This window comes from Pleuronectes platessa, chromosome 21, assembly GCF_947347685.1.
Source record: "Pleuronectes platessa chromosome 21, fPlePla1.1, whole genome shotgun sequence".
In the NCBI taxonomy this organism is placed as follows: Eukaryota; Metazoa; Chordata; class Actinopteri; order Pleuronectiformes; family Pleuronectidae; genus Pleuronectes; species Pleuronectes platessa.
In genome coordinates this window covers 708,628-734,272 of record NC_070646.1, presented here as the reverse complement: position 1 = coordinate 734,272, position 25,645 = coordinate 708,628, and the positions used below count along the sequence as shown (strand labels likewise).

General features: G+C 46.3%; 3 protein-coding genes across 4 annotated transcripts; 1 reads left to right on the top strand and 2 right to left on the bottom strand.

Annotated features, from left to right (window-relative positions):
* Positions 1-930: 930 nt before the first annotated feature.
* Positions 931-14,420, bottom strand: abca5 (ATP-binding cassette, sub-family A (ABC1), member 5). Of its 2 annotated transcripts, none has more exons than XM_053413864.1 (38): positions 14,269-14,420; positions 12,969-13,214; positions 11,689-11,875; positions 11,373-11,546; positions 10,866-10,963; positions 10,438-10,664; positions 10,197-10,338; positions 9,894-10,082; positions 9,446-9,593; positions 9,141-9,318; positions 8,475-8,533; positions 8,076-8,362; positions 7,840-7,959; positions 7,593-7,731; positions 7,409-7,499; positions 7,158-7,297; positions 6,895-7,014; positions 6,595-6,799; positions 6,274-6,440; positions 5,859-5,986; positions 5,613-5,750; positions 5,406-5,519; positions 4,552-4,722; positions 4,356-4,469; positions 4,112-4,249; positions 3,744-3,812; positions 3,555-3,646; positions 3,292-3,415; positions 3,040-3,157; positions 2,861-2,952; positions 2,595-2,770; positions 2,427-2,502; positions 2,090-2,184; positions 1,796-1,915; positions 1,568-1,720; positions 1,379-1,458; positions 1,193-1,248; positions 931-1,086 (listed from the first exon to the last, which is right to left on the bottom strand). In XM_053413864.1, exons 2-38 carry the CDS (start codon positions 13,089-13,091, stop codon positions 946-948), a joined length of 4,989 nt encoding a protein of 1,662 aa, XP_053269839.1. In that variant the 5' UTR covers positions 13,092-13,214; positions 14,269-14,420; the 3' UTR covers positions 931-945. The 2 variants fall into 2 exon arrangements, with proteins under 2 accessions (XP_053269839.1, XP_053269838.1); XM_053413863.1 differs by having other exon boundaries at positions 12,969-13,135.
* A 731-nt stretch (positions 14,421-15,151) lies between these two features.
* Positions 15,152-19,248, bottom strand: asb3 (ankyrin repeat and SOCS box containing 3). Its single transcript, XM_053414420.1, has 9 exons — positions 18,803-19,248; positions 17,892-18,062; positions 17,652-17,764; positions 17,436-17,568; positions 17,093-17,270; positions 16,250-16,468; positions 15,845-16,147; positions 15,635-15,768; positions 15,152-15,544 (listed from the first exon to the last, which is right to left on the bottom strand). Exons 1-9 carry the CDS (start codon positions 19,002-19,004, stop codon positions 15,312-15,314), a joined length of 1,686 nt encoding a protein of 561 aa, XP_053270395.1. The 5' UTR covers positions 19,005-19,248; the 3' UTR covers positions 15,152-15,311.
* A 37-nt stretch (positions 19,249-19,285) lies between these two features.
* Positions 19,286-24,501, top strand: c21h10orf88 (chromosome 21 C10orf88 homolog). Its single transcript, XM_053414419.1, has 9 exons — positions 19,286-19,484; positions 20,068-20,233; positions 20,360-20,545; positions 20,642-20,711; positions 20,849-21,040; positions 21,140-21,268; positions 21,353-21,473; positions 21,667-21,868; positions 23,526-24,501. The coding sequence occupies exons 2-9, from the start codon at positions 20,097-20,099 to the stop codon at positions 23,746-23,748; spliced, it is 1,260 nt and encodes a 419-aa protein (XP_053270394.1). The 5' UTR covers positions 19,286-19,484; positions 20,068-20,096; the 3' UTR covers positions 23,749-24,501.
* The last annotated feature ends 1,144 nt before the right edge of the window (positions 24,502-25,645 follow it).

The following is a 25,645-nucleotide window of genomic DNA, read 5'->3' as shown; positions in this document are numbered from 1 at the left end:
ACAGAACAGGCTAGATAGTAAACACACTGCTGCGTGATTCAAAGTGAAACAGCAGCTCCAAAGAGCCCAGTGTCAACACCCCCCCCCCCCCCACAATAACGTAAATTCAAAATCTGTTTTATCAAAAATCCTCTAAAAACCTGCCGAGAGATGAACAACGTTTCAACAAGCTCCGCCCCTCAAACGAGGAGAATCAGATCTTCAGCCTCAGATATAAAAACGTGTTGTGACTCGTTCTCTCTCGACTCTGCAGGACGAGCGACTCCTCTCCAGTGTTACAACTCTTTGAATTCACTGACCCACATCAAGTGTCAAACTAATAACGCACATGCTACCGACACTAAAAAAACCAAAGCACTTCTCAGTGGATGTGTGTGAGTGTGTGGTTCACACAAGTGCTGCTTTGGTACGATTGTGGATGGATCCCATTTCTGGTTGTGCTTCAAAACTGTTTCACAAACACAACACACAAAACATCTGAGGAGACACACACACACTCACTGCAGCGCCTCCGACAGAAGAGAACGGACGGAGAGGGTTACAAAGCATAAATATTCATATATTATATAGATATTTTTCCATTGACTGACTCCCTGTGAAGATAAGAAACCCCGTCAGGAGGAGGAGGAGGAGGAGGAGGAGGTGTCGCGTTAGCGTGTCGAGGAAGAACCGCCCCCCCCCCCGGTCAGTGCGACTCAGGAAACCAGTGGACGAGGGTTACACACATGCTCACCTCAGACCCACAGGAAGAAGCCGTGACAGCCCAGAGACACACACAGTCCCGGTGTCGACCCCCCCCCACCGGGTCTGTCCCGTTCCATCGGGGGCGGGGGGGCGGCGTGCTGGCCTGAGGCTCTGAGGCCCGAGGCAGGACGGGTCGGTGAGTCCTGGTCGGTGAGTCCTGGTCGGTGAGTCCTGGTCGGTGAGTCCTGGTCAGCAGCCGGCTCACAGCTGGTGCACGATGCTGTCCGTGTGATTGGCCGAGACGGGCCCGTCCTGACGGAGGCGCTGCCACTGGAAGGTGGAGGAGAGCGACCCCACCTCCTCCTCCTCGTTCTCCTGCTCCTTGGCAAACTCCATGAACACCTGGAGGACGAAGAGCCAGAGGAAGAGGAGAAGAGTCAGGTCGGACATTTAGAAAGATTAAATAAAGTTGATATAAATCAACTGGTTCTTTTAATAAACCAGTTACCTGCTCTAAGGTCGACTGGGAGAAGTTGTATTCTTCAAAGTTGAACATTTGCTTGGCTGAAGAGAAAAGACATTGAATGAGTTAGAAGTTACAGTGTGTGTGTGTGTGTGTGTGTGTGTGTGTGTGTGTGTGTGTGTGTGTGTGTGTGTGTGTGTGTGTGTGTGTGTGTGTGTAGCAGCGGCTCACCGCTCTCTAACTGGGAGAAAGACTTGGCCAGTGATGTGACGTCCTCTGTGGGGATCTTATAAACCATCAGAGTAGCAAAGCTGCACAGGAAGTCAACAACCAATAGAATTAAGTGTGTGTTATGAACAAGTGACACAAACTGGGTTCAGCTCAAAGTGAGAACTTTCAGACCGGCTCCTCAGGTCTCACCTCTCCTGTCGGGCGGCGTGAGGGAAGATCCTGAGAATCTCTTTGTGCAGCAGCGCCACCTGCTGGAGCCCCGTCAGCTCCTCTCGGAGTTTCACCTCCAAACTGTAACCTCGGCCGTATTTCCCTTTCAGGTGCTGGATGGAGCCGATGCATCTGGAAACAAAGGAACATGAAGCTTCACTTCCTGAACCTCTCGTCCCGTTTCACCACGAAGCTGCGAGCACGAACCTCAGCTGCCCAGAAACCACGATGGCCACGCGGTCGCACACGGCCTCCGCCTCCTCCATGTAGTGTGTGGTGAGGACGGCTCCTCGCTGGCGGTTCTTGAACGCAGCTCGTATCGCTCTCCTGCACAACAGAGACACGTGGCAATGAAATCATCTCCACCGAGGTCAGCACACTGGAAAAGTAAGACGTGAATATTGTGGTTGGGACCAGAAAAACTGAAATTCAGCCCGGGACACATCAGAATCTAGAAATACAAAGTGAAGAAGGTTTCATTCTGAGGTTTTAAGGTCTCACCACATGCGCTGTTTGGACTTGGGGTCCATCCCGGACGACGGCTCGTCCAGTAACACGATCTGAGGATTCCCGATCATGCTCAACGCAAAGCACAACTGGAAACAGACCAGAAACCAGTGGAGGTCAAACAGAAAGAAAGAAACCACACAGCCTCTAACGTGGTTCACTAGAAACTATGGTTTGTTTCTTAAGATGTGAAATCCTCAGGGGATAAAGAATCTCTGTCTCTACTGTGTTGACACAGGTCGGGGGGGAAGGAGTTTCTTCTTTGTGAGTGGTGGGAGGATGGAGCAGGAGATGGACGGGGGGGGGGGGGGGGGGGGCACTGTGCTCTCACCTTCCTCTTGAGTCCTGCTGACAGGTTCTTGGCTTGTTTGTTCAAGTGGTCCTTCAGCTCCAGAGCGTTCACCACACTGACACACAACAGACACACAACAACCGTCAGACACGGTTCTCATAGAAGACGTGAAGAAGAAGAAGTGTGTGGAGCTGGAGGCCGACGTACCGGTTGATGATCCCCGGCACATCCTGTCCTCTCAGGCCCTTCACGGCGGCGTAGATCTCCAGGTGCTCCTGCAGAGTGATCCGGGGCCACAGGGGGTTCACCTGGGGACAGTAGCCCACGTGCTCCAGAGGATTGTCCACGGGACGGAACTCAGTGCTGTAGTCCCCCATCAGCACCTGGACACAGGAAACAGTTAACCAGTAACTCTGTGACTCTAGAATATGTATTAATATTTCTCTCAGTACTTCACAGTATCTGATCGGTACCTGGCCGGCGGTGGGGTCGGTGTCCCCGGCCAACATGTGCATGATGGTGCTCTTTCCTGATCCGTTGGGGCCCAGCAGACCCAGAACCTCCCCTGAAGGAACACAAGTGAAGCTGTGAGGTTCAAGAACCACTCTGTGTTTTCTACCCACCCCCCCCCCCCTCTACTCGCCACACGGACCTTTTCGAACGCAGAAGGAAACGTTCTTCGTGGCCAACTTCCTGGTCTTGTTGAGAGAGAAGCCTTCTCTTCTGCCTTTGTACTGTTTCCTCAGGTTACTCACCACCACCGCTGGTTTCTGAGGAGACACAGAGAAGAGACTCTGGATCAATGATTAGTTTATAAGTCAACATCTTCTCAAGCTCACCACCTTCCAGTAGGTTAAGACTGAACAGCTTCTGATTCCTCTGAGACAGAAGAAGAGACACTCACCTCCTCACAGGACTGACAGGTGAGAGCCTCCTTCACTCGGGCCTTCTCCATCTGAACGTCCTCGTCCTCATTCTGATCTTCTTCTGGGTTCTTCTCCACTTTGGACTTTGACTTGGACGAGATCCTGTGAAGGTTCAAATAAAAACTTCACGTTTGGCTTTGGACAAACAATTAAGCTGTGAAAACTTTTCCTGAGAGCAACAGTGTTTAAAAACAATGAGGCTTCCTGCAACTAGAGCCCTGATCTGAGATCTGCTCATCACCTGCAGTACTGATCGTTCTTCATGGTCCTGCCTCCGTGACGGATCTCCAGCCAGCGGAGCACGAAAAGCAGCAGGATGATCTGGAGATAAGGCTGAGCACAAGGACACACACAGAGTCATGGCTGAACGCACACCTGCATTGTGTTATCAAAGTTTTGGGCATGAAATGATAGTAAATGAAAAACTTACAGCTATAACTGCAATGAGCAGGTTCTTCCACAAGAAGTTCTTCTCGTAGAGAAAAGGAAGGAACGTCGCCTGTGAAGGTGAGAAATGGATTTAATCTGAAAGGGACCGGCAGAGGGCTGAACTCTCCTGGGAGCTTTTCTAGTTGTGTTTGTAAAGAGATAGTATTTTTATATTTCTACTACACATTACGATAAAAATGACAGATCAGCTAAACACCTGAGAAAAACATCTGGTTCTAAAGCTTAAGATCCACAAGCGCTCTGGAACTCTGACATGTCTACTATGACTTCATCCCGAGTTGAACAAACAAACCCACGTAGAGAAGTGAGTGTTGTTGTTGTTGTTGTTGTGTTGTGTTGTGTTCCCACCTTGGTGATGCAGTTGAGGCAGCCCATGAGAGGGTACAGAGGGTTGAAGAGGCACAGGATGTTGTGCAGGTTCCTGGTCAGTCCCAGGTTGTCGTTCACAAACGACAACTGAACCAACGCGGCTGACACAACACACACCTGAGGCACAAGTCACACACTTAGTGATAAAGAAAACCTGCATGTGAATAAGAAGCTAAAGCTCATTCTGAATATCCACATCATCATCATTTCACGTGTGTCTCACCATCATGGAGATGACAGAGAAGAAATCCCTGTTGCTCTGGACCCGGGCGAAGCCAAAAGAAAACACGTAGGTGAAGAGGATCATGGCCGGAGCGAAGCCAACGACACACAGGACCTGGAGGGAGGAGAGGAGACGTGACTCCACAGGAAGGAGGTGTCTGTGCTGCGGAGCCGGTGTTCGATGCCACAGTACGAACCACAGCGGTGAGGTTGCTGGAGGTGAGCAGGCTCCCGGTGTGGAAGGAGAAGAGGATGATGCTCATGAAGGACAGGATGAGGTAGTAGAAGGGGATGTCCACCGCTGCCTGGCCGCACCAGTACGCCGATGGGACCAGACCAGAGATTCTCAGAGTTGAGCGACACTTGATCTGAAGAGGACAAAACAGGCAAATGCAAAAAATCTGACATCTCCTCAACAAGGAGTGTGACTAAGAGAGGCGACATTCTCCCTGTTCATGTTTGAGATGAAAATCTGCATAGTGTTTAATACAGATATTAATAATAATACTAACGTCTGTTGATCAGAATCAGGAGGAACCAGGAGTAACAGGACAAACACTTTCTATCTGCTCTACAACCGGGGGTGAGCCCGACGTGGGGATGGAGCCGAGCCGGCGTCAGCACCAGGAGAAGAAGAACATGGGACTGGACACCGAGTCAACACAGTTCATCTGAACCCAACTCGTTTCTTTTCTGTGTCTCAACTGAGTGCAGAACACGCAGCTTGTCTTTGAGCTGGAGTTTGAGCTCCAGCGGAGGACGGGGATTGAAGGTTTATCTTTGTGTCCAAACGGAATCCACTGATTTGAGTGATTGAATCTTGAAATGTTGCTCTTATGAATCCTGGTGTGACTGAGCTCTGAGGCCTCTCACTAACAACATACTAACTGTGAGTCTGTGTGAAGAGCTTTGCTACACCTTCTCTCTCACCTCATGATTCCTGCTGGTCTACGTCTCTGACTGTTCAGCAATAGATCAGAGTGGATCATTATCTGACAGGTCATTACGTGTCCAGGCTGGGAGGAGCTCTACCAAACAAACTACTGGTTACCTCTCGGTCTCGAGTGTGGTCCATTGCGAAGTACGCAGGCATTCCAGCTGCCAGCATTCCCAGTATGATGGCCTCAATGTAAACCAGAGCGTAGGACGCGGCATCAGGGATTTGCTGAGGGACGAGACAGGAGGACAGTTAAAGATCTTCAAGTGATACAGGGAAACGGCAAAGATGAGATTTGTCTCCTCGCTGTTAAATCCTCACATATTCAAACGGCTTGGTCCAGGTTCTGATGGGTCCGGTTCCATTCAGGCCTCGGAGGATCGCGTTGCTCAGCACATTGACGGCCATGGGCAGTGAGTGGACTGTGGTGCTGTTGAACGCAACGCTGTATCTGAACCCCTGTTAACAGAGAGAGCATCACGGGTCAGGGAGGGGTACATGGTGTGGGGGGGGGGGGGGGGGTTAGCCCACATGTAATGTCTGACATCAACAGTGAATTCCAGTGACCTTGCTGGATCCTGTCACGTTGATGGCGGCGCTGTGGGGAGCTGCAGACATGTAGTCACTGTGTTTCATCATTTCCACTTTTATGTTCTGAGACTCCAGGTTGTGGACGAAGTCAGAAATATCAGAGTCTGTTGACAGGAGGAAAACAACACACAGCTAAGTACACAACAACTAGACTGAGGGGAGTGTAAGAGGGACAGTATAGAGATATTCATAAGATCATACAGGATAGAGTCATTTAACTGTAGGACATCAGTCAGTATTAAAGGCCAATAATATTGATTGATGTGATATTCTACAGATAAATTGTATCAGGGTTTATAAGTTTATGTTTTCAGAATACATCATAGACAACCAGCCTCCAACATATCAGAGATCAGTTTCCCTCCAGGTCACAGAACCAGTCTGGACTCACCAGAGGAGTTCTGAACCAGGAGGCTGGTGCTGTATCTCCGAGGCACCTGGTCCTTCTTCAGCAGGTAAATGGGAAGAATCTGACGATCTGATGAGTGAACCTGGATGTTCCCAGTGAACACAGACAGGACCAGCACGGCAGCAACAAACACCAGGAACAAGGCCAGGCTGCAAAGGACAGGATGAAAGGAAGAGACACCAGGTCACACACACACACTCACAGATTCCTCATGGTCCTGCAGCAGAGTTCTTCTTCACTGCTACAGACTCTGAATCACTGTCCATCCTCAAACTGGATCTCCAGTAGTCACTTATCACTAACGTGTAGATGAAGGCCTTCCTCTCTCTGTGCATGTTGAGCATGTGCAGCCAGGCCACGGTGCTGAACTGCTGGCGCCACAGAGCGTGACCCGACACCACGTCCGCCTTGTGGTCCGGGAACGTGAGCAGCCGCTGGTCTGTGTCGTCCACGGAGCCGCTGGTGTCACAGTCGTCCTCGGCCTGCTCCCGATTAAACACACTGTAATCTGCACACACAAGACCAGTACACTGATAAATACTTTATACATTTGGGTTTTATTAATATTCATCACTGCTTCTCTACACACACACACACACTCACCAGCTTGGTCCACTTCAGCCTCCGCCTCCAGACGAAGGAACACATCCTCCAGTGTGGTCATGGAAACCCCATAGTTGATGATTCCCAGTTTGGGTTGAGAGTCGAGCTCAGAAAACAAACCTATAAAGAAACACATGAGTTGTTAGTTGGTGCAGGTTCAGAGCTGTCAGTCAAAACCAGGTTTCCTGTGTTGACTTTAAAGAGTTTTCTCTGAAACCTGGGATTTCACTCCACTGGTATATTTCTGTGTTGTGGGATTTGACCTGAAAACGTGTCCATGCTCTCAAAGGGAAGAGTGAAGGTCAACTCTGCTTCATGCTGCTGGGACAACTTCGCCTTGGGAACGTTCTGCTTGACCAATGACGTGATGTTTTCAGCTTCACATCCCTCGTTGACCGACATCCTGTGACAGGGGGAAGACATATTAAACGGTTCATTAATCGGTTCATCAAAGGGCCGTTCACGTTTCAAACATGCAGAGACTCAACCAGCTCCATCAGGAGGATCTACATGCCTGAGATGATATCCCACACCACACTTCATCTTGAGATACATGGAGGAGCCCACACACTTCAGTTGACCCTGAGAGATCACAGCTTTGCGATCTGGAGAAAAAAGAAACAGCATCTGTGTTGAACCACAACACCAGACGAGTGGCTGTGGGACTGTCTTCGTTATGTGACAGAACAAGTTCTCACCAGCCAGGATGTCTGCCTCGTCCATGTAGTGAGTGCTCAGGACCGTGACTCTGCCAGCTCGCCGGTTCTTCAGCAGCGACCACACCTGGTGTCTGGAGCACGGGTCCATGCCGGCCGTGGGCTCGTCCAGGAGCAGGATCTGACAAATAAAAGGAAGATCATGAGGCAAACACCTCAGAATGAAGCCAAGCTGATGGAGACAGAGAGCTGAGACATGGAAAGTGTGTCCACTTCGAGCTTAAGGTACCTTGGGATCTCCGAGGATGGCGATGCCCACAGACATCTTCCTCTTTTGGCCTCCACTCAGATTCTTGGCCTGAGCAGTCATGATCTTCTCCAAGTCCAGATCCTTCAGAACTTTGTTAACCTATCAAGGAGAAAGAAATAGACACCAAGGATGAACCACCTGATGTTGAAGACTCATTATTACCAAACAGAAGCCAGAGGATCTTCTCTCAGTGAACTGGTCTCCCATCACATCACCTCTGCGTCAATGTCTGCCGGTCGGATCCCTTTGATGGCGGCGAATATCCTGAGGTGCTCCTCCACCGTCAGAACGTCGAAGATGATGTTGAACTGGGGGCAGATTCCCACCAGCTGCTTCATCTCCGACCCGTCGGCGATCTCTGCGACAGGCGACCCGTAGATGGTGGCCGAGCCATCGGTGGGGGGGCAGATACCACACAGGATGTTCATGAGAGTGGACTTTCCAGCCCCGCTGTGTCCCAGCAGAGCCGTGATCTGGCCCTCATAGATGTCAAAGGTCAAACCTGGGGAGGAGATGTAAAGAAGGAGAAGATGAAATCAATAAGGATCTGATGTAATGAGGTAAATTACACATTCTGTTCTGAGCTGAGCTGGTGAAAAGGAAAGTGTTCTCACCTCTCAGAGCCTCCACCACGTTGTCCTTCTCTTTATACACTTTATGGATGTTATTGATGCTGCCGGACATTGATCAAGCAAAAACAAAGCAGAACTAAGAGTTAGAGTCAATAGAAGCTGTCACGTTACAGGCAGATGTCACAGGCTCCGTCTTCAGCCAGTGGAGTCTGGCAACATCTCCATCTTTAACTGAGTGGCAACATCTCCATCTTTAACTGAGCTCGACTCTGTGTCTTGATTAAGGGACTGCATCCTTGGAAAGCTGGATTTCAAAACCTGCTGAGTCACAGCGTCGCACCTCGAAGGCTCCATGAAACACATCCTCCGCAGACATTTTTATTATCATCATATTATTACGATAGTGACAAAGGTTCCCCCCCTTTGAAGGATGCAGCCACCGAATTGAGACAGAGCAACAGAATTCTTCCTGGAAACATTTAAAGCCTTAATTGTTGTCAGGTGTTAATTTGAACGTGTTAATCTTCTGTGTTTTAGATTGTTATTTCAGACAAACTTTGATAAACCTGGATTACAAATAGCCTGGTGCTACAATATCATTTATGACTTTTGATAAAACTGTAGTAACCATCGAGCAGTGTGACAAGCTGCATTTCTCAGACTGTAAATAGAAAATGTAACTTTAATGCAGCTATGCAGGTTTTTTACCGAATGGCTTCTTTCCCTCTGAACTCAGGTGAAATGGGCTCGACCGACTCGTCCACACCAGGAGCGCCGTTCACCTCCGCGTCGTAAACAGAGCTCACCTCAACGTAGCGCTTTGTGCGTTTGGACCAATAGGACGGTTTCAGGAAGTACAACAGGGACCTCCTCATTCCATACTCACCTGCATAGCACACAACATGTAAGTATGACACATGTATTCAAACAATGATAAGACAAAGTGATCCCTCAGGTAAACGGAAGCCCAACAGTATTAGAGCAAACTTAATATTCAGTTAATGTGTAGTTACCAGGCAGAACCTGGTCCAGGTAGACAGCCAGCAGAAGATAGAGGATGCAGTCCAGAACCAGCATGATCAGAGGCACGTACAGAGGATGAGGCCCGTTGGTCAAGGACCCAAACACAGCTCCGTCTCCCTGAGCCTCCAGGTAAACCACCTGACAGTCGACACACACACATGCACATCAAGCCATGTTACTCTGTCTTCACACTGCCAACACTGTCTACCAGTACATGTCATCAACAAGCTAATCCAAGAGGAAGTAAAGTTAACATATGAGATGGACCCTGGTGAAAGCTGGAGGTCACAGTTAGGGAAATAACATCAGCAAGCCAGATCCATTTATATTCATGGAGAAACGTCCAAACTAATAAGATATATTATTGCACAACTTTTACACCAAGAAATCAAGTAGTGCAGAGTGGTGAGTGGATGTGATTGAGAGTGTGTGTGTCACCTGTGCGATGCCAATAGAAAAGGCGCTGGGGGAGAGCAGGCAGAGGAGCCACACCAGCGGCTGAGGGAAGTCACTCATCAGCACGGTGAAGAGCGACAGGCAGCCGAACACCACCGTCAGCATGGAGCCCACCGTGCTGGCAAACTTAGGCTTCTTAAATAACGGAGTCAGCATGAAGGAGAAAAAGATCTGTTGGATGGAAGAGAGGATGAGAGGAATGAAAGAGAGCAGCGAGAGAAAGGACGATGGAGGAGAATCAGGATCGACCTGACTCAGTGCTACAATCTATTCAGCTGTACTTACAGTTGATATTCCATAGAGGAAGATGAGGCCGAAAATAACTAAGAAGTCACTGTTAGGGAACAGCGCCGTGTACGTAGCGATGATGGACATCAGGAAGGCCATGGTGGTCACCAGAGCAGCGTACAGGAGGCCCCATGACAGCCTGTAGCCCCCCCCCCAACAACAAACAGGTTCAAACTGATCAGGTTCTGACGCTCACGTGTGGAAGAGAGAGACTGAATCTCTCCTTTAGTTGTTTTACCAGAAGGCTGTGTTGTAGAGTCCCATCATGGTCATGGTGTCTTTGAGCCGTTGTTCCTTCTCAGCTGCCACATTGACGATGAGGAAGGTGACGAAGGGTGTGAAGGCCAGGACCAGGTATATGGAGATGAGGGCGTGGGGGAACTTCTGCACCTCCACAGAACCCGGTTGACCCATCATGACCACACTCAGGTCCATCTCACTCCGCACGGCCCGCTTCGTCTGCATCTGTCAACAGAAACCAGAAGATCCTCTGGTGAATCTAAGGAAGGTCAGCGACTTATTATCATTTAGATATTTTCCATTCAATTATGAATCATTAAATCTTGAAAATATGAATGAGAAAAAGGATAAAGGAATCAGCGAATGTACACAGAGCCTCCCCCTCTTTAAGGTCCAGTGGGTTAAGAGAACTCCTTCATGTCTCACCTGGATGATGGCTGCATCGATCAGAGACTGGAGGCGGATGAAGCCCGAGTACCAGTAATTAGCTGCTCTGCAGTTCACAGAGCTGGTGAAACAGTTTGCTAGAAGAGGACAAGCACACACACACACAATGATATGTCAGATATTTTCAGCTCTTTCAGTTGTATCTTTCTTTGCATTCCTTTTTTTATTTAATAAGGTTGTTTCAATATGTTCCTGTGTTCCATCCCTCAGGAACAATCAATATCAGCCAAATGATTTCCCACTGATTAGCAACAATTTGGTTCCAGTCTGGTTTTTGGATTAGTGACGCAAGAACACTCTTAGACTTTTAGTGTTTCCAGCTTTGTCTAAATGGTGAACTGAAATTCTGACCCAGTTTGAGATTGTGCATCTGTTGAGCTGCTCTTCACCCGTTAGCTCAGGGTATTCACAGCTTCCCTCATCAAAGGTCTGATTCTCTCTCTGGTAGGTTCCCACAACAGGTAAATAAGAGAGTCACAATTTTACCAATAGATTCTGTGTAGTCGCTGGGCAGAGGCAGCTGGTTGTACGGGAAGCGCAGTCGGTAAGATGTGGCCGAGCTGTCCATGAACACCACACCAACGTAGCTGGAAGGCTCGTACAGGCTGGCGTTCTCCAGGTCCTCCTCGCTAGCAAACATCTCCAGATTATTCTGCAAGGCTGAAAACACAAGGAGGAGGATAAGCATCACAAACTTCACCTGTCCTCCAGCCTGATCGATATAGATCGAGTGATTAGATCAGAGGTTTGTCTTCTACTGTAGATGTTAACTTTCAAACCAAGATGTGTGTCAGAAACGTACGCATCTGATGGGCCACCTTCTCCATGATGTGGGTGGTGATGTTGGTGATTGGTGTGTAGCCCAGGCCCTTGAAGAAGTGGTCCTCCCGCTCCAGCTCAATGGTGCTGATGCCTCCATAGTAAACGTGAGGGTTGAGGATACTGATGAATATCAGCAGCCCCAAGAGTAGTAAAGGTAAAATCAATTCCTGTACAGAAAACATAAAATGGACCAGATGATGAGAAAACCACACAGGATTTGCTGTAATTCATCATGGTAATACAAGTTTGATACTAGGTCAGTAATACATACTTTAAACATTTATTTTTCTAGTGCAAACTAATGCTCTATTCAGGGGCTATACTGAACAGATCAGACCTCGTAAAACAACTGACAGGAGACATTTCTCTTTCCTTCAAACCATAAACAACAAGCTACAACTTGACCTTAAGCAACAGAGTAAATTGAAGCAATAAACGGGGACTCATTGCCTTGAGACCTAGATTGTGTATTGTAAAACATGTTCTGTGTGTATGCAAAACTAAACTCTCACTCAACACTTTGCCTCAAAGGCAAATGAGGTGAAACCCACAAAGTGCAGTTTGAAGGACATGTGGTTAAGTCGGGATTCAGTAACCAGTAACAAACATGAAGTACAGGAGGTATTATTCAAACTGTAGTTCAGGAAATCCCTGGACTTTGCTACAGTTCTTTATTGAAGGTTTCTCTGTGCTACTTCTCAATCCTACTGTTGATACACAGAGACATTACAAATGCATCAGTGCAACTTGAAACCAAATTAATAATGCATGGCCAAGAGAGAATTTAAAAAGGGAAAGTCATCATAGTTTATTTAATAAAATGGGCATTAAGATTGCATTGTAGTTTGTTAATGCACTGGAGCAGTCACATGTTTACTGACGCTCAGCAAACAAACTCACGACAGCACAACCACACCAAGTGTTTTAACAGTGGGAGAGGTTCCACTGGAATAACCACAGAGAGCTTTCTCAGAGATCTAGATAGAATATGGACCATGGCAGTGTGTGTCACATGTATGTAGTTGTCAGTTCTAAAAGTTTAAACTGTCAGAATAATAATAAAAGTACACAAAAATTGTATGTAGAGAAGATATTCAAGTCTGTTAATTTAATAAATTAGATTATCTATATTAAGTTCTCATTTTACATCATGAATGATACCGGCTCCGATTTCCATCTAATTGTGAAACATAAAGAAAACAGTCGCACAATGAGCTGAGCAGAACAAGCTCTCACACCAGCCTGCTGAAAAGTAAGCACCTGAAGACTCTGCTGTTTGGTCCTCCACTTGATGAGCAGGTTCTTGTAGAGAAGACTTCTTGTTTGGTGCCAGACTCCAGCATCTCTTCTGTACATGGGCTGCATGCTTCCAGCACGCCTCATCTGGATGACGTGTGGACGAGAACTCTGCCTAAGGCTGGCCTCAGCTGGAAGTCAAAGACACGCCAGGGGAAATGAAGACAACACATGTGGGTTGATAAACAGCTCAATCGACAGGAAACTTATCTGCAATTTGATGAACATGATTTAGGTTTGTCTTCATCACCTGGTTCAACCATCTCAACTATTATAGTATGAGAGTAAACTGAATGTGTTGGGCTCTCTCAGATAAAACAAGCTAGTTGAATATATCAACTTGGGCTGTGAACAATTATAAATAGTAATTTTACACCGTTTACTAAAATGTTATAAACAAATACTTGACTATGAAAATAATTAGAATTATCATTACTGTTATATATAATAATAATATTATAGTCGCTGTGCTCTCTTCTGAGTGTTATTCTTGTCATACAGACTTGTAGTTGCAGTCCTATACTGTATGTCCATTAGTATTATAATAACATAAATCCCATACTCCTACGTTTCTACAGTAATGTGACCCTGGGGAGCTTCATGTAAACACCAAAGTAAAAGCAGAACAAGTTCACAGATGAGTGTGACTTAGAAAACCTACTTAGTCCGTTGGATGCATGAGTTCAGTCTCTTCATTTAAATTAATTAATATCCATTAATCTGCATAAACTGGATGTTGACACCTGCTGTTAACAAATAGATTGAAGAGCTCAGGAAGGAAACAGGCTGCAGCGTTTCCCATTAAGACCAGTGGAGCATCCATGAGTTCAGAGCAGCTCCCAGTGATGTGATGCTGAGCTCACAACGGTGACAACTATACTCACACCATGTTGCAGGTTCGTTAACTTGTCTTTAGTGAACGCGATGCTAACCTAGCCTAGCTGTCAGGTTGTGGCAGGTTGTCATGAACACAAAGCTGACGTTAGCCGAGGCTAACCCGCTGCGTGGTTTGTGTTGACCCGGCTCTTGAATTAAAACCTCTTTGTGTCGCTTTGTTGTGACGTCGGCTCTGAACGAGAAAAAGCGTTTTCAGCTAAAAAGACGCAAAATGAGCCGCAAGGAATCAGAAGCTAGTTTCCCTGCAGCTGACGCGCTGCCCCCCCTCTGCGCATCAGGAACCAAGCTAGCAGCCTACAGCAACATGGGCCAGTATCCCCCAGAAAATACACATGCACAGAGAAAAGTGGATATTTCATATACTCACGGAATTAAAACATTAATACATATCCTTCAGGCACGTGTGACTCATCAGTCTCATCTTCAAATGTGGTTTAAAGTCTCGTGAACCTCCAGAATCGATTTGTTTCTAATGGCGCTACTTCCTGCTGTCAAACACCTGCTACGGTGTTTCACGGCAGTGGCCCTCTATTATATAGCAATAGACCGCCCCTCTGGTTGAAGCTGGTCATTACAGTCTTGGTATTAATCTGGTTATTAAAAAACAACAAATGAAACATTTTATCTGTACGATGAAGTTTTGAGAAACTTCCAAACCTCCAAACATTTAAGGCAAATTTTGAATTTACTAATTATTTCAATAAAAACTAGATGTGTCATCACACTCGTCTCCTTCAAAGCTGTGGAGGCATATTCAGTTATGATCCAGACTTCAGCTGCTGCAACTCATAGTGAGTCACAAACACACAACTTCACATGCTCTTCGCTTTCCTCTGCTTTATTTTGATTTTGATGTGATTTCCAGATCATTTATGAACACACAATGTAACACACACAGACACACACATGATTCATGGAGCTCTTCATGCATTAGAGGCTGGAACAGTGGAAGCAGATCTCCAGGTTTGTGAGGACTTCACATAAACGGTTGTTTTTCTTAATAAACTTTAATCGCAATTAAAACGATAATTATAAAATCCTGACAGTGATCATGTGACTGACTCTACTTCCTGTCATGTTCTCATACATGTGAGTGATTTCAGTCAGTGCTGGTCCCATGATGTCGCTACTCACTCATACTGGAAATAATGTTGGAATAAAAACCTTTAAAGCTTCACGATGCTGCTTTTCCACTGGAGGAGAAGCTACTGTTCTCTTTTGGAGATAATCAAACATTTTCAGGAACAGACTTTGGACAAAGTATTTATTTCAGTCTTAAACATTTATAACAACTTAAGGCAACATCGGTTCAAAGGAAAACATTGTTATCTCAATATATTTACATAAAGCCGTTAGAATGTAAGTGTGTGTGAAACTGTGAGAAACAAGATGATTTTGACAACATGGGGGTCATAGAACATGTCTATGTTGGTGTGCACCCTGGAAAACCCATATTCGATCTAAAAGTGGTGATGCCGGCGGGCTGGAGAGGGAAGCTTCTGGGACGTCCCTAAACTGAAGGAAGCTGTGAAGAAGGGAGGGAACAGGGAGCTGCTGGACGGCGCTGGTCCTCATCAGTCGATCTGGTCCGAGCACTGCCCTGAGCTTCAGCCGGCAGATATGGGAAAGATGGGGGATGGAATCTGGAGGAAGGAAAGACAAGCAAAATAGTAACCATCTAAAGTTTACTACAGAGTAGAAGCAAATTGTAAGTATTTATTTTGAGATTGTACCAAAATCTGGAAATGGTTCCCAGGTCTTTTCCGCTTTTCTTTGAGACAGGAGTTGTTTTAAAGGAGCAGACAAAGTTGACCAGTTGACAAACTGAAGGAGGTGGTTCAACGCATCACTGTCTGCATGTTCCAACCTACAAAGGAACACTGGTCAAGAACCTCCCTCTAATAACTGTCCTGTAATGTGTCCGAGTGAGTGGAGAACCTTACATGTGTGGTTGAAGCAGCAGAGAAGGATCCAGTCCTGCCTTCAGAAGCAGGGGAAGCCAGCAGGCAGCAAAACGTACCTGGCTGAGTGCCACACAGATCAGCTCCCTCAGTTCCTGAAGCGTTAACACAGTTTTCCCAGGATGATACTCTACAGAACAGTGTCGGGTCAAAGTGTCGGGTCGAGGGATCAATCTGTGCTCCAGAATCAGCTCCAGCAGGTCTGTTTTATCTGTGGCCAAGGCATGAACCCAGGTCTCCTCAGCCAAACAGACACCAGCAGCTACCAGCAACCTCACAGATTCACTGGAAGAGATTTAATCATGATCAACAGGTTTAAACATGTTTTATTTGTATTTTCTTTGTTTGGAGAGTGAGTGAGTGGTTTCAATCTGCTGTTGTACAAACCTGTACGGTTGGATGGAGGAATGGCACAAGGCGAAGGAGAGTGGGGAAGAGAGGCCCAGGCTTCGTGTGCAGTCTTGGGCATTTGGACTGTAACCTTCCCTTAAGAGCAGCTCCACACAGCTGCTCTGATGGCTGTGGATGGCTATGTACAAAGGACTCACCATGTTATCATCACGGTCACACACACGATCCGTCACAGCAATCAGCCTCCTGAGGACACTGCATCAACAGAATTACAAAAGGTTTAAAAAAACATGGATACAGTATCATCATAAAACCGTAAGATGTGTTTAGAATCAGAAAATATAAAAGACAGCAATGAGACGAAATAGTTCAAAAGCGATGAAAACTGATTCATCTCATTCTTTGGTTGCAGCTTCTCAATAAAGATAATTTGTTTCTCTCCTTGTGTTTTATCACTGTAAACTCAATGTCTTAGACAATAAAATACTGAAGCTGTCAAATCAATAAAGAGAAGAATCATTAGTTTAAAAGCCAGTGATGCTGCTTCTTTTTCATGGTTTTACTCTGATACAAATGGTAAAATGGTTATTGGTTTTATATTTATATATGATTGTCTAGTCTTGATGACTCAAATCTCTTTATAGTACAGTTTTACATTCAGCCATTCACACACACAGTCATACAGTGCATCTATTAGCAGCACTTTGTTGTTCTATAGGGGGCAGTTCGGGGTTCAGCATCTTGCCCAAGGACACTTCGGCATGCAGATGGGGAAGACTGGAGATCGAACTGCCGACCTTCAGGTTGGAGGACGCCCGCTCTACCCCTCAGCCACTGTACTATACTGACCAACAACACATCACTTAGAAAGTTCAGTACCCAATATGACCAAACTCAGCAGCAGCGTGAATGGGAAGCTGGGGCCAGTTATCACTGCAGGCTTTGTTAGGATCGGCCCCGTGGTCCAACAACAAGTCCACACATGCCTGGTGGCCCTCCTGAGAGGCAATCAGCAGGGGCGTGGCTAGATCAGCTGCCTGGATGTTCACATTGGCACCTAGAGTAAAACAAGAAACAAATCAAACACAATTCTGATTTATTTTATTTTATTTTATTGTTTTAAGAGATAAGGGGCAGAGAGAGCAGCTGTCCACTGCTACATATTGAAGCAATGAATAAATGAGTACACCTACAGAGGAATGAGGAAAAAACTACTATTTACCTGCATTAATGAGAATTTCAAGGCATTCCTGCTTCCCATACTGAGCAGCCACAAACAGAGGCGAGATATCGTGGTCGTCTAGCGCCTCCAGGTGGCAGACATTAACCAGAATGCGCACAATATCACTGTGACCCTTGGGGAGCAAAGCTTTATGTTCATTACTAGTTCAGATACAACACACAGAGTTGAGTGTGTGCTTGTGATTTTAACAATAACCTTGAAAACAGCTTGATGAAGGCAGGTCCAGCATGACGGCGTGTGTGTTCTGTTGACTTCTGCACCTTTACGAACCAGCAGCTCCACAACCTCCTTGTGTCCCCCATCTACGGCTGAAGGAAATAAGGAACTGATAAATACTAGAGATGAATTAATCCAAGAGAGTTTTACATTACCAACACAAAGACAAAATACAATGGATCAAATTCACATTAGTTTGATATTGTTCTCATGTTGTACCTGCATACAGAGGACAGGACGAGTCATTGGTTAGCTGGTTGATGTTGGAATGTGCTTTGAGGAGGAGTCGGACCACCGCCAGGTGTCCACGCTGTGCCGCCAGGTAACAAGCAGATTCCCCCTCATGTGTCAGGGAGTTCACGTACGCACGGCAGCCACGGGAGGAGCCTCCTGCTTCCACACACAAGGAATCATCTCAACTGTTGTTTCTCAACACTCTCAACAAATTCATAAACTAGCACTGAAAGGAGAGAGGGAGTCATCGTTCAGTCGGTTCTTTTGATGGCTGATTACTAACTTTCCTGTTAGTAAACATTAGAGACAGGTTCATTCATCAGTTTGTTCAGTGGCAGTTAAAAGAAATCCAAACATTCTCTGGCACTAAAGCTTCTAAAACTCCTTTCACCCCAGCAATAAACATTTTTGCCTGCTGCCGTCTGGCCGACGGTACCACAGCCTCCGGGCCCGCACCACCAGGCTCAGAGAGTTTCATCCCCCAGGACATAAGACTTTTAAACTCCCACCAACTGCAATAACTCCACTAAATAAGCACCCTGGCATATTTGCACTATTGCACAAAATTGCACTACTGTTTTTTCTTTCTTCAGCTGTATATATTTATTTAGATAAAAATTTATTTAATATTTTTAATTTTTATTATTCTATTTTACACTATTTTATTCAAAACATTTTTTTATTCTTGAGCATTGTTAGAAGGTAGCCTGTGACTCAAGCATTTCATTGCCAGCGACTTGTTAATTGTTATCCCTGTGCATTTGATAATACAACTCTGGAACCTCTTGAACCTTGAGCCTCTTGAACTTCAGGATTTGGTGCATTTCTCAGTTTTATTTCTTTTGGAATCAGTGCCTCTGGAGTTTGAACAGCTGTTACCGGGCTCCTGGTCTCACCGCCTGCAGCAGCGAGCATCTCCTGCACACACCCGTCGCTTCCAGCGGCTGCAGCCTCGTGCAGCGCGACCCAGCCGCGGTTGTCCCGACAGTCCAGGCTGTGGCCGCCCTGGATCAGCCTCCTCAGCCGGTGCCTGCAGCCGGACCGGGCCGCGGAGGCGACACTGGACACGGTGTCTCCGTAGCACTCCGTGAAGTCCATCGTCTGCCACAGAGACAGTTGATCATCTGTATCAGTTAGAAGAATCCGAACAGGAGCGAAGCATCAAACCAAATGTCTCCATGCCTCAGGATCTACAGACATAACAAAGCTGCGGAGCTTTAACACTCCTCGACTGAACCCCACGAGTCGCTTGAGTCGCACGTTCTACGACACTTTGATCGTTTCACTGGGATAAAGACGCTTCTCCTTACTCAGTGTTGTCAACTGTCATTTCAGGAGTCGCCGCTTACTGACGTCACGCCACAACAACGCGTCATCAGGCGCAGCGACGCGGCTGCTGCTGTGAGCCGGCCCGTAGGTTTAGCGTTAGCAGCTAATTCCCGTTAAAATCCACCGTTCGGTTATTACCGAAATTCCACGATACGAGTTGGATCCACGGTTTTTTTAATGAGTTTGAAGAAATGCGAAGGAGACAAATCAGAAACTTGAGGGACACGAGCTGAGCGAAGCGACCTGAAGGTAAATGCGACCGAGTTCATTATGAATATTTAACTGTTCATCTCCACATCAAACAAAACCAACGTGACGTCTCTTCAACACTCAAGTGTGAGAATCTGTTTTTCAAATTATGCATCAAGTATAAAAGGAAAATCAAGATTCTAGAAAAGTGATTCACTGAACATTTGCACTAGAGTTATTTTTTCAACTACTGTATTACCCCACCTATAGTGTATTCATATTTAAATATGTATCTTGCTCATAGTGTATTCATCATTCTTATATCATACCTTACCTCTTAATACTGTTCATATTCCATTTATATTTCTAACTGTACTTTCTATTTATTTACATATTCCACTATGCACTTTTACTGCATTTTTTTGCACTTCTGGTTAGATGCTAAACTGCATTTCGTTGTATATGTACTTGTACTTGTATTGTTTGTTTGACGTATAAATCTGTAATGTTTGGGCTGAAGGTTTATTCTCCTACTTTATCTTCTGTCCTGACTTCATGCAGCCTTGTCTCCGAGCTTCTACCTTTGATTGAACTTGTCTCCTACCTTGTCTCCTACCTTGTCTCCTACCTTGTCTCCTGGTAGGTTACGCTCCCTGTGGCCTCAGCAGCATCATGGTGGACGTCTCAGTGAAGAGCGGAGCTGCTTGGGTCTGTCCTCCAGGACGTCACCTGGCTGATGTCCTGCTTCCTGTGGACGTCCGTGATGGAGACGAGGAGCTGGGTCTGTCCCAGGGAGACCAGACAAACCAGTAAGAAGGATTCAGCTGCTATGAGAAGTTTGAGGAATTGTTTGTGTATGTCACCACCATCTTTCCTAAGAGGCAGAGAAGCCTGATCTAAATGCACATGGACACTTCTCTCTCTCTCTGGTGCAGTCCTGTGCTGCTGCAGCAGACGGAGGACGGGTGTCCCTGTGTCCTGACACTCTGCTGCAGCTCCTCTGCTGCCATCAGCCGCCTGCTGGTCATCAGCGAGGCTCGGACCATGGAGCTGTACAACCAGATAGGAGAATACTGTGGAACGGCTCGGGGGGAGAGGGATGAGAGCATCCAGCCGGACAGGTATGTTGAATACAGTTGAGTGTGTGATAAATGATTGTTCTGATAAATGTCTGTATGAGTGTTTGTAGCAGCTTCTCTTCTACTTTCTTCTTGCAGTGAAGACAGAGGACCTTTCTACAGGAAGCAGCTGATCCTGGATCTCCCATCTTCTGCTTGTGAAGTGAAGGTGAGCTACACTCACAAAAAGATCATCATCAGCGTCATGTAAACTGTTGAGACACCTTTTTAATAGCGACCGTTTTTCATCCAGTTACAATTAGAACTAGATGTGACTGAGTTGAATCATCTGTCTCTGTGTCCTAGCTGCTGTCCCTGGCCGGTAGAAGCAGTGTCCTGGTCTGTCGAGTCCTCGTGGGTCTTCAGCGGCTGCAGCCCGGCCCAGTCCGTGGCCCCGGCATTGACATGGAGCAGGTGCAGTGTCTGGTTGAAGAGATGGGAACGAGCCTCTCACCTGGAGCACAGAACCTCATGGAAATGGTCCATTTCCAACAAAAGGTGGGTATAAAGGAGCAATGAGTTATTTCAGGTGATCACAGGTAATCTCAACATTAACATGAGTTAAAGACTAAACCAACGGATTCTGTCTCATTCCAGAACCAGACCAGCTCTCTGGGGGGTTTCCTGCCTCTCCTGATGGGGGGTGGAGCTTTGTCTCTCCTGGCTCGAGGAGCAAACACCTCCCCAGCAGCCGTCAGCCACCAGAACCAGTCTGCAGAATCCACGGTATCAGTCTCATCCGTGCTGTTGTTTGCTCTCATGCCCACGTGTGGTCCCTCTGTCACTGCTACCTCATGTTTCTGTGTTCAGCCTCCACTGGGCTTCATCAGCCCTGCAGACGGAACTCCAGTGTCTGAGAACGGAGCGATGTCCGTGGGCTCCACCTCCTCTCCAGACTCCGTGCTGTCTGACATCACCACTGAGAACTCAGGTAAGAGAGAAGTAAGACTGCAGGAGGAAATCCACAGGGAGTAGATCTGTGTCCAGTGTGGAGGTCCATTGTTTCTGACTTGATCTAAATGCAGAAAAGAGTTTCAGTTTGTGATGAGATGAAAAAGTGAGATCATTCACAGCTTATGGTCCACAAGCCATATCAGCTGGATCCAATCCTCTCCTGTCTTTAGCCAGCGGTGATGACAGGAGCCTGGTGAACCACGCCCACCTGGCAGAGATGATGTCACAGTTCCTGAAAGGTCAACAGGGACAGGCGCTGACCTCGGGCCCTGACTTCCTGCCCGTGCTCCAGAGCGTCTGTGGTCAGGTGACGCAGCTGAGACTGGATGATGCTGCCGCAGAGAAGGAGAGGCAGATGAGGAGCGGCAGCTGGTGAGAGGATTTCACTGAGCCCCCCCCCCCCCCGACGATTCAACTACATTCACTTTAAGTTTGTATGGATCATGTGTTTTTTGTTTTGATATCATTTCGCTGCGGCTGCTCAGAGTAACTATGGGTTCATCCTGACTTCACACTCGCCTCTGACCCTCTGGTCCAGGTAGGAGCTCCATGTTGAGGATCTAGCTCCACCTTGTGTCAGAAAGATGTTACTGCTTGGATCCTCTAGCTAAACACTCACTTGACAGCAAATGTCAGAAATGCTGTGATCGAATTTAGTTTTCACAAATTTTTGAGTCAACTTCCTGTTTTGAGGACTTTTAAAGTGACACCGCTGTGACTCTCAAACTCCTCAATCTGGATTCAGACACAGTTCAGCATCGAGTGAAACTAAATTGAAAATAATCACTGAAGTTCATATTGATTCTGAAAAAACGTTCTGGTACCGATTGTGGTGAGTGAAGGACGGACAGACTCAAATACACAGAGTGATCCGGGCTGGGTCAGTGCTTGGTCTCCACGCAGGATGGACACTGAGACAATAGGTTATTTTCTTAGCACTGAATGTGTGACTGGTTCGACTGCTACACACAGCACGAGAGAATCAGTAACAGATTGAGCTGATACTGATGAGAAGGCCCAGAATGAGCTCACTTGATTTACAGCTGATCTTAGTTGGAAAAGTGAAAAAATGTCTTTTTGACACGGAGCCACGAGTTTGATAAATGAGTCTCTTTGTCAGAGCAGCACATGTGGGCTGACCCAGAGTCAGCTGACTCCACAGAGCAGAGAGGACAGCGGCTCAGCGGTACGTCTTCACCACAACACATCCGTCATCTTATCCACCGCGGAAATATTTACAGTTTGATTCTAGAACAGAAGGAAATCTGATATCTTTCATGAGAAAAGGTTTGGCGGCACAGAGTGTTGTTTGTTTCAAAGCTGCTGATAGCACTTTGTTCTCATGAACTGATTTTATAATAACCTCAGTATCTTGAAAATGTTTCAGTTTCCTACGTTTCCCAGAATAACTTTGACAAATGCACGAGGTTGCATTTAGTGAAGTTAGTAATTTAAATCAGTTTCCTTCACAGTGAGAGTTCTGTAGTGTCTGGAAGGTTTGAGGAGCTGGAAGAAGAGATGTTGTGTGAATCTTTTTTCTGAGGATCCACCGTTAGCTCGGCTGTCGGAGAGTTTCATGAGGAGCCCGGCTGCAGCAGGATTTTGAGGTTAAAGGAGGAAGATGGTCAGAATCGCTGTGGGTGGTTGACTTAGTGCTGGTGCTTATATTTGAGTTGTGGTCTCTCATTGCTCAGCTTTCTATCACCTCCTAAAGTCACAGAGTCAATTTATGATCAGCTTTAACAAGTGGCAGCCGGAGTGAACAGCTTCTGAGAAATAGAGCAGAACCTGACGCTCCTGTTCAGACCAGGTTTTCTGTGGATGTATGAACTGAGGTTATCAAACTGGTATTTGATGATTATAAATGATGAAAGCATTTGTCTTTGTCTTGTTTTATCTTGAACAGGTCACTTTATATTTATTTTAGTTTAGATCCATGATTGTTGTGCTCATTTTGGAACTGAACTCTTTCTCTGAATATAGTTTCCTTTTCAAATCAGTGTTATCCCGTTGTGCCCCCGCTCCACAGGGAGCTGGACTCAGCCATGGAGCGGCGTCTAGAGGAGATGGAGCGGAGGCTGAAGGAGCACGTGGACCGTCGCCTGGACGCTCTGGAGCAGAAGCTGGAGAAGGCCCTGCTGAGCGCTCTGCCGCTGGTGGCTCTTAACCAGGGAGGAAGGAGCAGCTCAGCAGGAGGCGCAGCGGCCAGCGGACCTGAGGAGCCGAGCGCTCCGACTCCGGCCATGCACTGATCTCAGAGCTGCTAACAGACTAACTTATCATGTGACCTGGGACCTCGCTGCCCCTGTTGCTCCTCAGACCCTAGTGTCATCAGGGGGGGCAGGGCAGGAAGCATGCAGGCACTAACAAAGACACAGTTAAGGCTCCAAAGGGAAATATGGACGTTAACTCAATAACTGTAATAATCTGCTGAAGGTAAAACCAAAAGTTTCTCAGTAGATGGAAAAAAAAACATCACCACCACTAAAGATTGTGTGTCTGTGACGGTTTGTGTCTTTTATCTGTAGTGAAGTGAAAGTCCTCAATGCACAGATTGTCTCATCAGCTTGAGATGTTGTTAGAGTTTCAACTTCAGAAACAAAGAAGTTCCAGCTCCAGAAATTCAATATTTAAATTAGCAAGACAGAAAATAAAGTAAAACGTTCAGTCAGAGCCCGACTGCAGAGAAACGTGAGGAGCAGGTTTCATGGCAGTGGTGTTGGATGCTCAGCAGTTCTAACACAATAACAACACTCACCTTCACAGTATAAACTGTTACTGCACTGATCTGGGTTCAGGATCGTCAGGTCTGAATTCAAAGAGTGTATCAAAGAGGCTGTAACTGATTAAAATGTTATTTTAATATGACACTGTAATGTTTTAATGTCTGTAACATAAAGCGTATCTTGCAATGTAAACTTTAAAATGACTTGACCTGTGATATGGATGATTTTAATAACTGTACTAATGTAAATAACAAATAAAAATATATTTATAATGCTAAATGTACTGTTTTATGTATTAGTAACTGTTTATGCCTCATACTGTTGCACAGACGTACATTTCAACAGTGAGTATTTTGCAGAAAAATCTTTCGTCACCGATTTGACTGAAGCATATTGACAAAGCTGATTTATTGATATTTCATGAAGGTAACAATGACAAGAGGAAAATGCTGCTCATGAGTTTCCCGCAAGCGAAAATCAACGAAGCTGATGTTTCCCTCCGGGTCCTTCCAGGAACGCTGAGTCACACATGGGTTAGAACCAGCGAGGTCACAGGCTCCTCGTGTGGAGAGAGAGTCTGGACTGAAGATATCTGAGGAGGATCCAGACACCGGGAGGAGGACGGCAAATTATAAAAATGATGTGCGGATGATTTGTTAGAAACGTGGAGTCAGCAGCAAAGAGTCGTGGAAGAAAATCTGCTTCGTGAATCAGGACAAACTGGGTCACTGCTTCACCCCCGTGAGGTCGGGGGGGGGGGGGGACTGAACTTCTCCAGCTGGGAAATGTTATTCTTCTAATATGGACATTTAGACACACAACTACTGAACCTAGGTTCTACAATAAGTAGACGTTAGAATCTCAATAGAGGAACAGTAGATATAAAAGTAGATGAATTTAGTTTATAGATGTTCTGTGTTAAAACATGGTGCTGGCTCACATCAGGTGACCTGCAGCATGAACCTGCTCAGAGCTCAGTTTGTTAAATGAAGTGTTATATAACACCTCTGCTCCAGTGGGCCTCAGACACACACACACACACACACACACACAGAGAGAGACACACACAGGGCCAGCAGATTGAGTCATGCAGTGTTTCACTCACAGAACAGGGATCAAGATGTTTGAGCGATGATGATGATGATGATGATGATGAGTTCTTTCTCAACTTGTTTTCTCCGTCTCCTTGTGAACACAACTTCAGTTTCCTCTACAATATCTTTAATGGGGATATTATATTCTGAAGTAATGGTTCTCATGTGGTTTCATTGGTAGATTAATAGTTACAGCATCGTTCAAACCTGCTTGGATTGATTTGATCAAGTTATTGAGTCTAAAGTTCGAGAGGAAGAATTTCACGATGTGTCTTCAGAAGCTCCAGGATCTGTAACGGCTCCTTCAGAGAATCTTCAATGAGCAAGTT

Bases quoted from the DNA above. Each gene is read 5' to 3' on its own strand.
- abca5 (XM_053413864.1), bottom strand. From the start codon at position 13,091: ATGAGGCGTGCTGGAAGCATGCAGCCCATGTACAGAAGAGATGCTGGA. The intron at 5,987-6,273 runs GTGAGTCCAGAC...TCCTGTCAACAG, and splicing joins CCTGGTTCAGAACTCCTCTG to ACTCTGATATTTCTGACTTC. The intron at 4,250-4,355 runs GTGAGACACACG...CTTGTGCCTCAG, and splicing joins TCTCTGTCATCTCCATGATG to GTGTGTGTTGTGTCAGCCGC.
- asb3 (XM_053414420.1), bottom strand. From the start codon at position 19,004: ATGGACTTCACGGAGTGCTACGGAGACACCGTGTCCAGTGTCGCCTCC. The intron at 18,063-18,802 runs GTGAGACCAGGA...GTGTGGAAGCAG, and splicing joins GATGCTCGCTGCTGCAGGCG to GAGGCTCCTCCCGTGGCTGC. The intron at 17,765-17,891 runs GTACAACATGAG...TATTTCCTTCAG, and splicing joins GTCCTGTCCTCTGTATGCAG to CCGTAGATGGGGGACACAAG.
- c21h10orf88 (XM_053414419.1), top strand. From the start codon at position 20,097: ATGGTGGACGTCTCAGTGAAGAGCGGAGCTGCTTGGGTCTGTCCTCCA. The intron at 20,546-20,641 runs GTATGTTGAATA...TTCTTCTTGCAG, and splicing joins GAGAGCATCCAGCCGGACAG to TGAAGACAGAGGACCTTTCT. The intron at 21,041-21,139 runs GTGGGTATAAAG...GTCTCATTCCAG, and splicing joins TGGTCCATTTCCAACAAAAG to AACCAGACCAGCTCTCTGGG.